This window comes from Emys orbicularis, chromosome 7 (assembly GCF_028017835.1).
Source record: "Emys orbicularis isolate rEmyOrb1 chromosome 7, rEmyOrb1.hap1, whole genome shotgun sequence".
In the NCBI taxonomy this organism is placed as follows: domain Eukaryota; kingdom Metazoa; phylum Chordata; order Testudines; family Emydidae; genus Emys; species Emys orbicularis.
This window is the reverse complement of record NC_088689.1, coordinates 66308451-66322429: the sequence shown is the minus strand read 5'-3', so window position 1 is coordinate 66322429 and position 13979 is coordinate 66308451. Positions and strand designations below refer to the sequence as shown.

General features: G+C 38.7%; 1 protein-coding gene across 1 annotated transcript in view; it reads left to right on the top strand.

Moving 5' to 3' along the window:
* The window catches only part of KAT6B (lysine acetyltransferase 6B), a 193179-nt gene that overhangs the window by 174229 nt on the left and 4971 nt on the right, over nt 1–13979 (top strand). Inside the window, exons 13-16 of the mRNA XM_065407517.1 lie at nt 7366–7597; nt 11181–11340; nt 11967–12233; nt 13647–13941. Coding sequence (XP_065263589.1) covers nt 7366–7597; nt 11181–11340; nt 11967–12233; nt 13647–13941 — 954 coding nt within the window. The remainder of the gene's footprint in view (nt 1–7365; nt 7598–11180; nt 11341–11966; nt 12234–13646; nt 13942–13979) is intronic.

The window sequence follows — 13979 nt, the reverse complement described above, 5'->3', positions numbered from 1 at the left end:
TAGTCACCTGGCAAGGAATCAGGCATCCATCCAGGCCTCCCTCCTTCCCAAGAAGAAGGTCTGGCCCTTTCAGGCATGGATTTCCTCTCTTACTCCATATTGGATGAGGAGCACACGGGCTCAAGATATCTAGGCCATCTTAGACCTCAAGAGGAACTGAACAAGTCAACAAAGAAGATGAAATTCAGGATGCAGACTCTACCTTTTGTAGACCTGGCTGGAGCCCTAGGCATAACTAACAGTTTAAACCAAAGGCTGTGAATCAGAGTTGGCCTGGCCTTGACAAAATAACAACACAGTAGGTATTAGCTAATACCACGTAAGCACATTCCTGACTGGAGAGGATGGTACAAAAACACACATCTCTTGAGTAACTACATGTACGCATTACTAAGAGATGGTACAAGAATATACCGACCCCTCGTAAGATAAGGATGGGATGACAGGATAATGGATAAGAATGTTTCGTTCGAACTAGCAGGTATAAGGATAAGGGTGGTAACTAACAACGTCTGGAGTGTATTATGTAACTTGTTTGTATCCATGTATAAAAGGAGAAGTCCTAGGAGGGGCAACTTTGTACTAGCCAGGGGAACAGCATCCTGGTGTACTGATTGAGCAGGTACCTTGTCGCAGGCATACATGTATTAGTGTACCTGTAGCTCCTATGAGGCTCTATGTGCTTTGTTGACAAATAAACCTGGCTGATCGCCTTTGCCACCGAACCGAGCCTGTGGTCTTTCTTGTGAATAACATTGAGGTCTGCTGAATTAACATTCTCCACTGTCTGCTAGTGCAGCTGACATTGGCGCCCCAAGAACAGCAACACTGGCAGCAGTAACAATGCCACAGCAGCAACAATATTCCACAGCACTGACAACATCTTTCACTGTCACTGCAGGAGACCTTCTTACTTCAGTGGATCTGGCAGAAGCTTATCTTTATATTCCAGTCATTCCCCATATAGCTCAGCTATGACTTTTCTTAGATGATTTTCCAATCAGATGCTCAAAGTCACTAGGAAGACAACTTCCATAAACCTAAAGAGCTATCTGATTCTTTCTGAGTGGATAGTCCACCTACGAGTTGGGATTGACACAAGGAGAGCCAAAGTCTTCCTGACACAGAAAAAGTTTGATAAGATCCAGACATTGGTTTCTGAAGTGTCATGGAATGATGTCATCAATCCATCTGTATCTGCAGCTTCTTGGTCTTCAGGTTACACATCCATGAGAGCTTCAGGGATTCCTTGAAGGCCTGCAGCTGTTCTTAACAAGAGATGAAAAGCAGAGTACAACATTCATCCACAGTGATCCAGTTCCTCATTTGATGGAAACAGGAGGACCATCGGGTTGTGGGCTCCTTCCTTCCTTCCTTCCTTCTCTTTCACAGCAGCTAGTTCTATCTTCTTGACATGAGATCTTTCTAAATTGCTACAACTCTTGTATCCCTTCAAGTCAGTCACCTCTATTTCCCTGTGTTTCCTCTACATAAAGACATGCTTCCTTTTTCCAAGAATTTTGAAACATCTGCATTTAGAAGACACAAATATTATTTCATCTTCCCCCCAGGACAAGGTTGTTGATCATACTCTCAATTAATTCATTGTTAACGTTAACTTTTCCATATATCAGAGGAGATCATTCTTCCCTCATTCTCTTAACATGATAGGAAAAACATGGCAAGTGCTAATGAGCAGTTAAAATTTATCTTAGTATAGCCAATCACGTCAGGAGAACAAGGAAAACATATTTATTCATTTCCTTTCACTGTAAATGCTTAAGAAACTAAATCCTCTATAGGTAGGTTGATTGGGTGCTGTATACTGAAATATCTATTCAGCGACAGATAAACTAATTCCTGAAGGGATCAGAGCCCACTGTCCATGTTCCACAACAGCCATATGGGCAGAAAGGGCATCAGCCCCCCACGGAGAAGATCCGCAAGACAGCTATCCAGTTGTGTCTCTCAGCAGTTGGACATCTTTATAAAGCCCGACTGGCTTAACTTCATTCCTCTGCAGACCTTTTGACAGGATAATGCTCATAGCAATGGTCTCCAAATAGATACTATTAATTTTTCTAGCGGGGAACTTTTTTCTGTCTGTTTTACTTCTTCCTCTGTGCAGTTTTCTTCCAGACCACTTGTCACTTGATTTGTTTTTTGGGACTGATCTCCCCCGTTCCAACCCAAACTAAGAAGTTGTTTGGGCATCTTCATGATAGTCTCGTCTTGAATCCACGGAGACAGCAATTGTAGTTTAATAAATCTTTGTGGTTTTTTTTAAACGATTAGTAAGACTTCATTATTTCAATACAGATTTGAATGGTAACTGGGTAGAAAAGACGTGGCCAGGTCCTGCAGCAAGTTAGAGCTTCATTTAGAGTTTGTAGGGAGAACGGCACAAAGCAAAATATCTCAATTCCAGGAAAAAAGAACTGATTTTCCAGTCAGATTAAACGGAAGTTTGCTTCAGTCTGCTGAGCTTGGTGTTTTGCTTCCCTCAGACTATACAGTCTCTGGAGGAAGCCGAATTGACCACACTTACATATATGTGATCTCAGATTTATGACCCTGTCAGCAGAGAGACTTGGTACAATTGGCTTGATACTTCCCTAGCATGGGATATTGAAAGATGCTGTGAAAAAACTTATATTAATGTGTGAATTTGATCAGAAAATGATGGCTCAGGGTTGCCTTTTTCATACTATGTTTGTAAGCCGCTGAGTCTCTTGCTTGGCGAGTCAGGATTAATTCAAATTGAACCCTAGATCCAGACAGCCCCAAACTTTGGAGTATTCAAAATCTAGATCACTGCAATATCGGCCCATCTCTCATTAGGAGTGTAACCATGGAGGCCAAAGAAGGGAGATTGTGTTCTTAAGTTACATAAAGGTGGCATAAATATTAAAAAGATTGCTTTTTGCAGAATTGTTCAATGTAGAATAAATTACTTACATATATAATTAATTGCTTTAAATAAGCATTCTGCAGAATCTTTCATAGATAAATTCTTATTCAGATGGATTCCAAGGGAATTAAGTATCAAACTGAGCATAGCAACAGTTCGAACGGGGACTTATTCCTGTTTGCTATAATTTCTTTAATGGGAATCCTAGGGGGCTACACTTCTCTGCTCTTAAATTTGTGGACTAGAGTTTTCCTAATTAAAAAGGATTATACAGTTCTTCCCCCCTCCCCATATATAATCTTAATCTCTTCTGTTGATGAAGTGTAGTAGTAATGAGGAGGTTCATACAACAAAACTAGGGGCCTGAATGTGCATGGACAAATTGTTTCTCAAAACTGGAGACAGGGCTAGGAGTGCTAAATGTTAATATTTTTCTGGATATTAATTTTATTGTGCATGGGTCTGGTATACTTTTTAGTTAGCACCATGCATCCCTGTGAAGAGAGCAAGGGGACTCTTTTCTTAACTAAGTTAGACCTAGTAGTACTTTTGCTTCACTTCTTATTCGTAACAAACAGTCTCCACTAATGGCTGTTTATTGTGCTTTTTCCTCCAAATGTTGCCAGCATTCCTAGTCTCAAGTCATGGGTTATATCCTTAGAAAATCTGTTAGGTCGTCATTTTGACAATATCCATTATTAAGACTAGATGGAGATACCAGCACTGGGGCTGTCTTTTTAACAGGGGCGTGTTGTACTCATTTCAGATGCTTCAGGATAAATACACGAGCTACCAAGATCAATGTTTTTTATTTACCCGCAACTTAGATCAATTATTTGGCATCTGTTTGGTAAGTTTAATGTAATAGATGTAATTTAAATCACAGAACCAATTAAATTGTGTACACTGTAAGTAAGAGGAACTTATTATTTAATCTGCACTATTTACACTGTGAGTGCAAATTATTTTTACGGTAATATGATACGAGCATCCTGGTAGGCCATAGAACCATAGAAATGTAGGTCTGGAAGGGACCTTGAGTGGTCATCTAATCCATCCCCCTGTGCTCAGGCACGACCTAGTATACCTAGACCATCCTTGGCAAGTCTAACTGGTTGTCTAACCAGTTCTTAAAAACTTACAGTGACGAGGATTCCACAACCTCCCTTATTCCAGTGCTTAACTACCCTTAGGCCTGGTCTACACTAACCTCCCAATTCGAACTAAGGTACGCAACTTCAGCTACGTGAATAACGTAGCTGAAGTCAACGTACCTTAGTTTGAACTTACTGCGGTCCAGACGCGGCAGGCAGGCTCCCCCGTCGACTCCGCGTCGACTCCGCGTACTCCTCGCGCCGAGCAGGATTACCGGAGTCGACGGCGAGCACTTCTCGGTTCGATTTATCGCGTCCAGACAAGACGCGATAAATCGAACCCAGAAGTTCGATTGCCTGCCGCCGAACCAGCGCGTAAGTATAGACAAGCCCTTATAGTTGGAAAGTTTCCTAATATCTACTCTAAATCTCCTTTGCTGCAGATTAAGTCACTTGCTTCTTTGTCCTACTTTCAGTGGACATGGAGAACAGTTGATCACCGTCCTCTTTTATAATAGTTCTTACCATATTTGAAGACTTATCAGTCCCTCTTCTTCTCGGTCTTCTTTTCTTAACACTAAATATATCCAGTTTTTTTAACCTTTCCTCATAGGTCAAGTTTTCTAAACTTTTTATCATTTTACTCTGTGCGTACTGCAGAATTTTAGGGGGAAAATTCACACCAGTGCTACCTCCTTGTTAGTTACACTGGAATGGGTGTAATTAACAAGCCCCTAATGTAGACAAAGTTTTATAGTAGGAGGTTCTGGGAGTATGAGTTTGTAGCAAACAGAAGGAGCCTGTGCTCCAGAGTATAAATTGGTGAAATTGTAAAGTTATTTATAGTGATCTAATAGTAATACCTCGCTCTTATGTAGTGCTTTGCATCAGTAGTTCTCAGAGTGCTTTATAAAGGAGATAATCATCCCCATTTTACAGATGGGGGGAAGTGGAGACACAGAGGTTAAGTAACTTACCCAAGGTCACCCAGCAACTGGGAATGGAAACAGAGTCTCCTGAATCCCAGTCTAGTGCTCTATTCACTAGGCTACACAACCATAATGATATGCAAAGATACTTTGGGAGAGTATACACTGAGCAGTAACACTATAATACATGGCATGATGTTAGAAAAAGCAAAACAACATAAAAGATTGTGTCTGAGTGTCTTTGCAAGTTATGGCATTAGCTGATGATTTCAAATAACTTGATAATTTAACCAGCTTCAATCTCTGCATTATGGGACACTTCATATCCTTGTACAAACCCAGATGCTCCTTCTGCCTGCATCTAAAACCATCCCACCATTTCTTGAACTGAAAGTTCACACTCTGTCTCATTAGCAGTGACATCTAGTATACATTAAATACAAAGTTTGTCTTACTTTACAGCATAAGTAAGCTGGTTTAGAATTCTTATCAGTTAAAACTAAAATTTTCCCCAAAATTGTACACAATGTACGGGTGTAAATAGGGGCTGTGGTATAGCAAAGTCTGAAGCAAGATATTTATTCTTGGCCTTCAGCCTACCCAGTACACAATGACCAAATACAATCAGTCTTAGAACATGAAGACCAGTGTCTTCTGTATGCACAGTGACTTAGCTTGTTAGAAAATGTATCTTAGTCAACAGACATTGTAAGGCACTACCGTATATAATGGGTATATTGTTATAGGCTACCTCACTGCAGTAAGCTTAAGTAGCACTATATAAGATGGCAGTTGTGTGGCAAATAGAACAGGTTGTACTGGCCCAGGTGTCTTCATGGTTTCCATATGTTTAAGCAGACTTTACATTTCCTGTGGGGCAACTTTCCTCCTAATGAACTAGAAGGCTTTATTAGTCATAAATCCTTTTATTAACAGACTAGTAGATATCTGAATAATATTTAACTGCACCCACGATGTTACTAATCATCTTGTGTGTAATGGCATGTCTGCCTTTCTGTATTATGGACATTTTGTGGTCCAGAGACAAGAGAGTGATCAGAGTAGATACACTTTCCAATTGTCAGCCCTGATGGGGCCCACAACAGAAGAAAAATAAAGACCATTGTTTCACACTATAAAATATTGATTTGGAGAATATAAAGTATGCAGAAAAGCGAGGAAATAAGTCCATAAGAACGACTGTCTTTCACTAACCAAAATGTTAACCACCTGGCTTTAATTTATAGTGAAAAATATTGATTTAAAATTGGGGGGGGGGGGAGAATCAGAAATGTAATGGGGAATATGCTGATTTTGTCTTGGGATACGCAAAGTTGGTTATGGTAAAGGCGCATTTGCAGTGAGCTTTGAGATTTAAAGAAATGAAATTCTGACTCGTTTTTGAAGTTTAATGCATCAAGCCATTTTAGAAAGTTATTTGTAAGAGAGAAAACTAGCGGTGCTGGTGGGCTCTAGTTTGACACTTTTTGAGCAATGTAATTTCATAAATATGGGCACCTGCTGTTTAAGGTCTGCATTTGAATAGTGTTCATAAAGATGAAGCTAAAGGAGTATTTAATCAGGGAAAGGTGGACATCATTAGTTGATGCCATTTCTTCTCCGTAAATAGATTTTAATTACAATAACAGCTTCCAGATTTTTTTTTCACTATCTTTAAGCAGGTTTGCTCTGTTTTATAATTTAAAGCTTCTTGAAATTGAGGCAGGCTAAAGGACTAGCCTAGATTATCCCATTGAGACCTACATGGTATATATCGAGGAAGACATTTTTGAACAGGATTATTGTATTATACTGCAAAATAGGGAATTACTGTGGAAGACCTAAAACTTGAGCTAGCTGAATGTTCTTACAGCTGACTTAAAGGAGATGGCATTTTAAAAAATATTTCTCACAAGTTCAGGTTAACCCACAAGTTATACTGTACATTGTTTATTGCATTTTAGTCAAGGTGACTCTTTGATAATACACAGCTGCCAATAGGAAAAGTGAATTGACTGTTACTCCCTGTGATGGTGCCATGTAAGAACTTCCATGTTATCTCCTGATTTCCAGTATTGGCAAGAAACCGTCTAAATGACAGTGTGTTTGTTCAAGTTATTGACCTAAAAAATTATTTTTTTCCATGATTAAAACATTTTGGATGCAGGTTTGAAATGCTGATACCACACAAATGAATCTGACGTTTGCTATAAGGAATTCAGAAAAATAAGGCCTACAAAACCTTCTTAGATACTACTGGAACGGGGAAAGACAGCCTTTTCTGCCTTTTTTTCAGCTGAATCTTTCTCTTGTTTTCATAGCATGTGGTCGCATTGACATGTCTGTTATATATAGTCTCTCTAATAGGACATGTCCTAAATTCTCAAGGTGAGTTGGTTCAATAAAATGTTCTTTCTCTTCCCTCTGTTAGGTTATTTACTTTCTAGAAGAGAGGGACAAGCAGGGTCCCCTGAAAAGCCGCTGTCTGATCTGGGTCGTCTCTCATACTTAGCCTACTGGAAAAGCGTCATATTAGAATACCTTTATTGCCACCATGAAAAACATATCAGCATCAAGGGAATGAGCCGAGCCACTGGAATGTGTCCACATGATATTGCTACAACCCTGCAGCAGCACAGCATGATAGACAGGAGGGAAGACAGGTCAGTAAAGCATATGCTATTTGGAGAGTACTTATGAAGACAAAAATATTCATTGTAGCAATACTCATTGAGAGTACACCTTTTATCATAGGAAAAAACTAGTGTACTTTGCATAGACTTTTATGAAGGCTTAATGGTGATAGTCACTGCCTTAGAAGGGACTGCCAACTTGAAAATCTAGCCAACACCTGTTTTGAAACTGAAGGTAGTTTCAGATAGCATACCCACGCCAGAGTCCCCTCACTAATTTTCATTGTTTTACAATCATGTTTTCCTCGTCCCTCCCTCCCCGCCCACCAAAAAAAAAAAAGATTTTCTCCTCTTATTACTGTGTGAAAGACACACAAACAAGGGAACCTAACTGACAATATACAAGTTCAGGCAGATGCACAGAGAAAGCAAAACAGTAGAATATTTTTCTTTATTTGCTTTCATTTATAGAAATTTTTAATAGCGCTTGTAACATTAGTAGATTTTTAAAGTTGACAGGGTCCTTTTTTACATGTCTCTTTTTATGAATATACTTTATTGAAAAAATTTAGATTTAGCATTTAGGGTGGAATTATCAAAAGGCCTAACTGATTTAAGACACAGGTCTTATTAATTTTCAGTGGAATCTGTGCTTCCATGTCTCATGAGCCTGGTCTCCATTTTAGATCGACTTAACTGCATCACTCAGGGATATAAAAAATCCAGAGCCTTGAGTGACATAACTATGCTGACCTGACCCCCCCCCGCCCCCCGGCGTAGACGCAGCTAGGTCAATGAAAGAATGCTTCTGTCAACTTAGCTACAGTCATTTGGAGAAGTGGTGTTCCTACACAGATAGAAAAAACCTTTCCATTGATGTAGGCTGTATCCACACTATGGGGTTGTGCCAGCATAGCTGTGACACTAGAGCCACGCTGGTATAGGCCTTATAGCGTAAGTAAGCCCTTAAACACTTTTGAAAATTTCATCTTCAGAAACGAAAAGTCTGCAAAATTAGTTGGTGAAGGGACAGTGATTGCTGGGAAAATGTATCATACAAAGCAAGGAAGAAGGCAGTAACTGTGGACTCGATAACACATGTACATTTTGCTGTAGGCATTATTACCAACCTCAGGCATTAAAAATAAAATCATGAGTCCATCACCAAAATATGAGATTAACTTAAAAATAAGTTTTGTTTTTTTTAAAAAAAAATATATATTTTTGAGGTTCTTTTTCTTTGCCTTCTGGTTTCTGAGCTGTTAGAGTGCACTCACTTTACAAGCTATTCTCTGCAACTATGATGGCTAGACATTTGATTCTCATGATTCCAGGAGCTGGAGCTTTAAAAATGACCCTAAAATTACAAGACTTGCAATAAAATCACAAAAGTCGGCAGCGCTACATAGGAATTAAGCAGGCGTTCTCCTTCATAGGAGGAGAGCCAATGGTAATATCCTTCATTTTAGCTATTCTCGATCTCTGCCCTTGATTTTGCCAATCTTGATAGGGCGTAATTTAGGATTATAATGTTCTACTTTGCAATGTCAGACACAGCATGTAAGTGCTTTGGAGAGAAGGTTTGTTAAAGGAAGTTAAGAGTTTGCTTGTGCTCGGGAAGGGAACCACGACAGTTCCCAAATATTCTGATGGTTTATATTTTGTCTTGAGAAATATTGTTTTGTATTTTAGGTCACACAATCTCCAACAGTCATGCAGCAAATTAAAATATAACTTACATGAGAACAAACCATGAGATAAAATTCCTTGATTGGGTGGAATGAGTAGGTTAAGGAGGGAGAGTCTCCATGTATATGGTGATGAGTTGGGAGGATCCTTCAGTGTATATTTTTCCATGTTTGGTTTTTGATGTGGTGCTAAAAATAATGGTATATGCCTCTAGTTTATAAACAGATGCTTCTCGATAAACAGAAATAATCTCACCAATGCCCGATCCTGCAAACACTTCAGCACATGAGTAACTTCAAGCATGTGAATAGTTATGTACTCAGGTGCATTAAGTTACTCACATGTGTATGTGTTTGCAGGATCAGTGTGTTGTGTTTTCTGTGTCAGGTTCCAGACTTTTGATTTTGAAACCATAGTTTTGTTGTCTGCACAGCACTGTGCCGTCCTTCCAGAATCCCCTGCACAATGAAAGCAGCATCCATGGGCGACAGTCACAATCAGAGCCCCATTGCACCTGGCACAAACAAATATGAAAGCATGAATCCAAATTCTCTGCTGGTATATGTGTGATGCAGCTCTGTTGCCTTCACCGGACCTGTGCAGAGAATTTGGCCCATGGTCCCTGCCCCAAACAGCATCCAAATTTTAAAAAGCAACCCACAAAGGGTGGGAGAAAGGGATTAAGTCAGATACACGTGGTTTTTATATACATCTACCCATGCAATTTCCCCCCTTCTCCAAATAACTATATATAACTAGATAGATATGAAAAAATACAAGGTGCCAACTATACCCATCTGCCCTTCAGTTCATTAAGTTTCTTACAGGTATCATGATAGAAGTGGTTCCCAAGGAAAACCAAAGGATTGCTTTGCTCTTTAAGTTATCTTAGAAAAGAGAGGATATGGGGAATATGACAGAGTTCTATAAATCATGGATGATATGGGGAAAGTGAACAGGGAAGTGTTATTTACTCCTTCACATAATACAAGAACTAGGGGTCACACAATGAAATTAAGAGGCAGCAGGTTTAAAACAAACATCAGGAAGTACTTCTTTCACATAAGGCACAGTCAACCTATGGAACTCATTGCCATGGGTTGTGGTGAAGGCCAAAGGTAAAACTAAGTTCAGAAAAGAATTAGATAAGATCATGGAAGATAGATCCATCAATGGCTGTTAGCCAGGATGGTCAGGGACGCAACCCCATACTCGTGGTGTCCCTAAACCGCCAAGTGCCAGACGCTGGGACTAGATGATTGGAGATGGATCACTCGAAATTGCCCTGCTCTGTTCATTCACTCTGAAGCATCTGGCATTGGCCACTGTTGGAAGCCAGGGTACTGGGCTAGATGGATCATTGGTCTGACCCAGTAGGGCCATTCTTATGTATTGTTTCTTCTATTAGAATACCTGTATTTGTAATTTGCTTTCCTGCCCAATCAGATCCTGTTTACAGGACTGATACTCTAGTCACTAACTTTCCCAGTTTTAAGCACCATGGTCCCATGTATATTCTGCTTTGTTCTAATATGTTCTGTATCACAACTGGAGAGAGTTATGGCAGGGATGGGCAAGGTGGCCCTGGGGTCCGTGCTCAGACATCTTCCACATGTCTGTAAACATCTACTGCTGCAGGAGCATTCTCTTTTCTCTCCTTTTCCCTATTTAATCCTGTTAATATCCCTCTTTTATCTTCTAAATTATTATACTCATTTTTGTTCTGATAAAAAACACCAGCATGAGTGATACTTCTCCTGCATGCATGTAAGATATAATAATGTGTATCTAGTGGTCTCCATCTCCCGCTCTATTTTTACCCAGACCTCTATTTTCCAAAGCAGTTATGCGAGATTTAAGATGTGAGATTGTTTTGTTTTATCTTGATGTTTTTCTAACATCAAAAATCCTTTTTGAATTCTAGATTTGTAATAATTAGAAGGGAAAAACTGATCTCAAGCCACATGGAGAAACTAAAAGCTAATCCACGCGTCAATGAAGTAGACCCAGAAAGTTTGAGATGGACTCCACTGCTTGTTTCTAATGCTGCGGTTTCTGAAGAAGAGAGGGAAGCTGAAAAAGAGGTAACAGCAGACATTGTCTGTCTGAATTCCTTTCCTTTGGATTTCTTCTCCAGTCTTTATCATTAAGTAGTAGGCTGTCTTAAATATAGCATTGTTTAACATTGTCAGATCTTAGTTATGGGGAAAACTGCTTGTGTGAAACACTTCAGCACTAATCAGTTATAACTCAGGGTTTTTGGAGATTGTACAGTAAGTTTTGGAAAATGAATATGAAAACTTAAACTCTGTTTCGCTTGTTATGAAGTTGTATTTACTGCTCCTGAAGTAGTCTAGGAGCATGGAATCAGATCAGATTTGGTGCAGAGCTCAAAGGCTGCAGTGTCAATTGATTCTTTGTGTTTATGAACTTGCTCAAAGTGATCCATGTCAGTGGGCATGTAATGTAGTGCTAAAGGACTTAAATCAATTCGCTGCATCATTAATAGTGCTAAATATCCCATGAAATGCAATCTTCTTTGGTTTGTTATCCTAACTGTTGTAAAGTAGCTACTAGATGATTCAGCTGAAATGTTGTTGCTTGGTTAGGCAGCAGTGCTAATCAGGATTGACTTATTGTAACTCTTTAGCTGAACTTGATATGGCTAATACCGTTTCAGTGACCCATTATTTTAACCCCAACCCTTCAGGCTGAGCGTCTGATGGAACAGGCTAGCTGCTGGGAAAAGGAAGAGCAAGAAATATTCTCCACAAGAACTAATAGTAGGCAATCACCTGCAAAAGTACAATCTAAAAATAAATACTTGCGATCTCCAGAGAGTGTGGCAGTGGTTGGAGAGCGAGGGCAATCCACGGAGCAATCTAAAGAAAGCAGTGAGGATGATGAGGGGGATGGGAATCATCAAAGTTCACCTCCACGGCTGACCAAACCACAATCACTGGCCATAAAAAGAAAGGTATGTTACTTTTAGCACTTTCAGTTAAAGTTGTTCAGTGTCCATTACAATCAAACCATGTTTGTCAAAAAGATGTAAAAAAAGGCAGGTTTTTTTTCTGTTTACGAGCTTTCCTTAGACTGTTCATTTTTTTTATCTAAATTGTTTGCACACTGAGCCCTTTCTAGTTCATAGCTGTTTCCTCGGAAGTTTGGTTTTCCTTTTGACTTTTTTGTATTGTTATGAAAAAATGGATGGCACTAAACATCAGAATTAGAATTTATTTTAAAACTAATGACTGCCCTCTGCTGTTTAGGGTTGGTACTGATTAAACATTTTAATTGGTTCTTCCATACCCTCACTTGGGTTTTTTTTTGTCCTTTTGGGATGGAGTCAAATCAATTATTTGTTTTCTCCTGTTACAAGATTAGCAGGATAAGAAGGTCTTTTGCAAGATATGTTAATAAAGCAAATGCATTTTTTTAAGAAAAATTTGTTTCTTGAAATATTACATTTCTATTTTCTTAAACAGAGCCTTCTTATTCCAAGAACTAAACCCTCTAAATTCTGCTTAAACTTGAGTATTGATTTTTTTTTGCTGAAAATTATGTAATCACATTGAATGTTTAGTAACTTAATTTAAGAACCCATAAATGTTAAGCTACTTGGCTTAATGCATGTATTTACATTGCTTTGGTAAGAATTTACAGATGAGTGTCCCATTGTGTATATTTTGGGTTAGAGAATTTTAAAGTAAATGTGAATCTTTGAGAAATGAATAGGTAACAGTGGAAATAAATCTCATTGAAATTTTAGTTGAACCTGTTCAAACCCTTCTTTTCTACAGCTGCTAAACTGTAACGTTCTTTAATATATTGCTATTATTTATACCAAGTTTGAGACTTGGACTGTTTGTCTTGGCACTGTGCTGTTTATCATTTTCTGCTTGTTTGTTTATAAGCAGCTTCATAATTTTAAGGAACCTGAAATCTAAAAGCGTAAGATGTACATTTGAGTCTTGCAAATGTTTTTAGTGGAATTATGAGATACTAAGTATACAACCAGGTATTTGTAAGCATAAATATTTTATATACTACTATTGTGAATTTTTAGTTATTTAACCAGAGTAAAGGCTGGAAGCCAACCATAAACTGTAGATCTTAATTTTCACCTTCATAGAACAAAGACTACAGTGTGCATTCTGTCTCAGATGGTACACACTCATTGCTTAACTGTATGGGTTTAATATATAGCAGTAAAAAATCGAATCTCGATTTAAAAGTGTAACATAAGCTAACTTCTAAATTGATAAATAGATTAGACCATCATAAACGCATTTCACAAAAATTAACTTGTTCTCTATGTACCAAGTCAGCTAACTCCTCCTGGACTCTAACAGTTCATTGTTATATTTTTTGGAATTATTTTTTTTAGAGACCTTTCATCTTGAAAAAGAAAAGGGGTCGTAAACGCAGAAGGGTTAATAGTAGTGTCACAACAGAGACAATTTCTGAAACCACAGAGGTGTTGAATGAGCCCTTTGATCACTCGGATGAAGAGCGGCCCATGCCACAGCTGGAACCTACTTGTGAGATAGATGGGGAAGATGATGACTTAAAGCCTGTGATCAGAAAAGTATTCCAGTATCAACCTGGTAGGCAGAACCAGGTGGAAGAGGAGGACAAAGAGGAGAAAGACAATCATTATAAAAATGATGTTCAGTGTGGAAGTAAGTTGAACATTATTTTTAAACTATGTTAAAGTTAA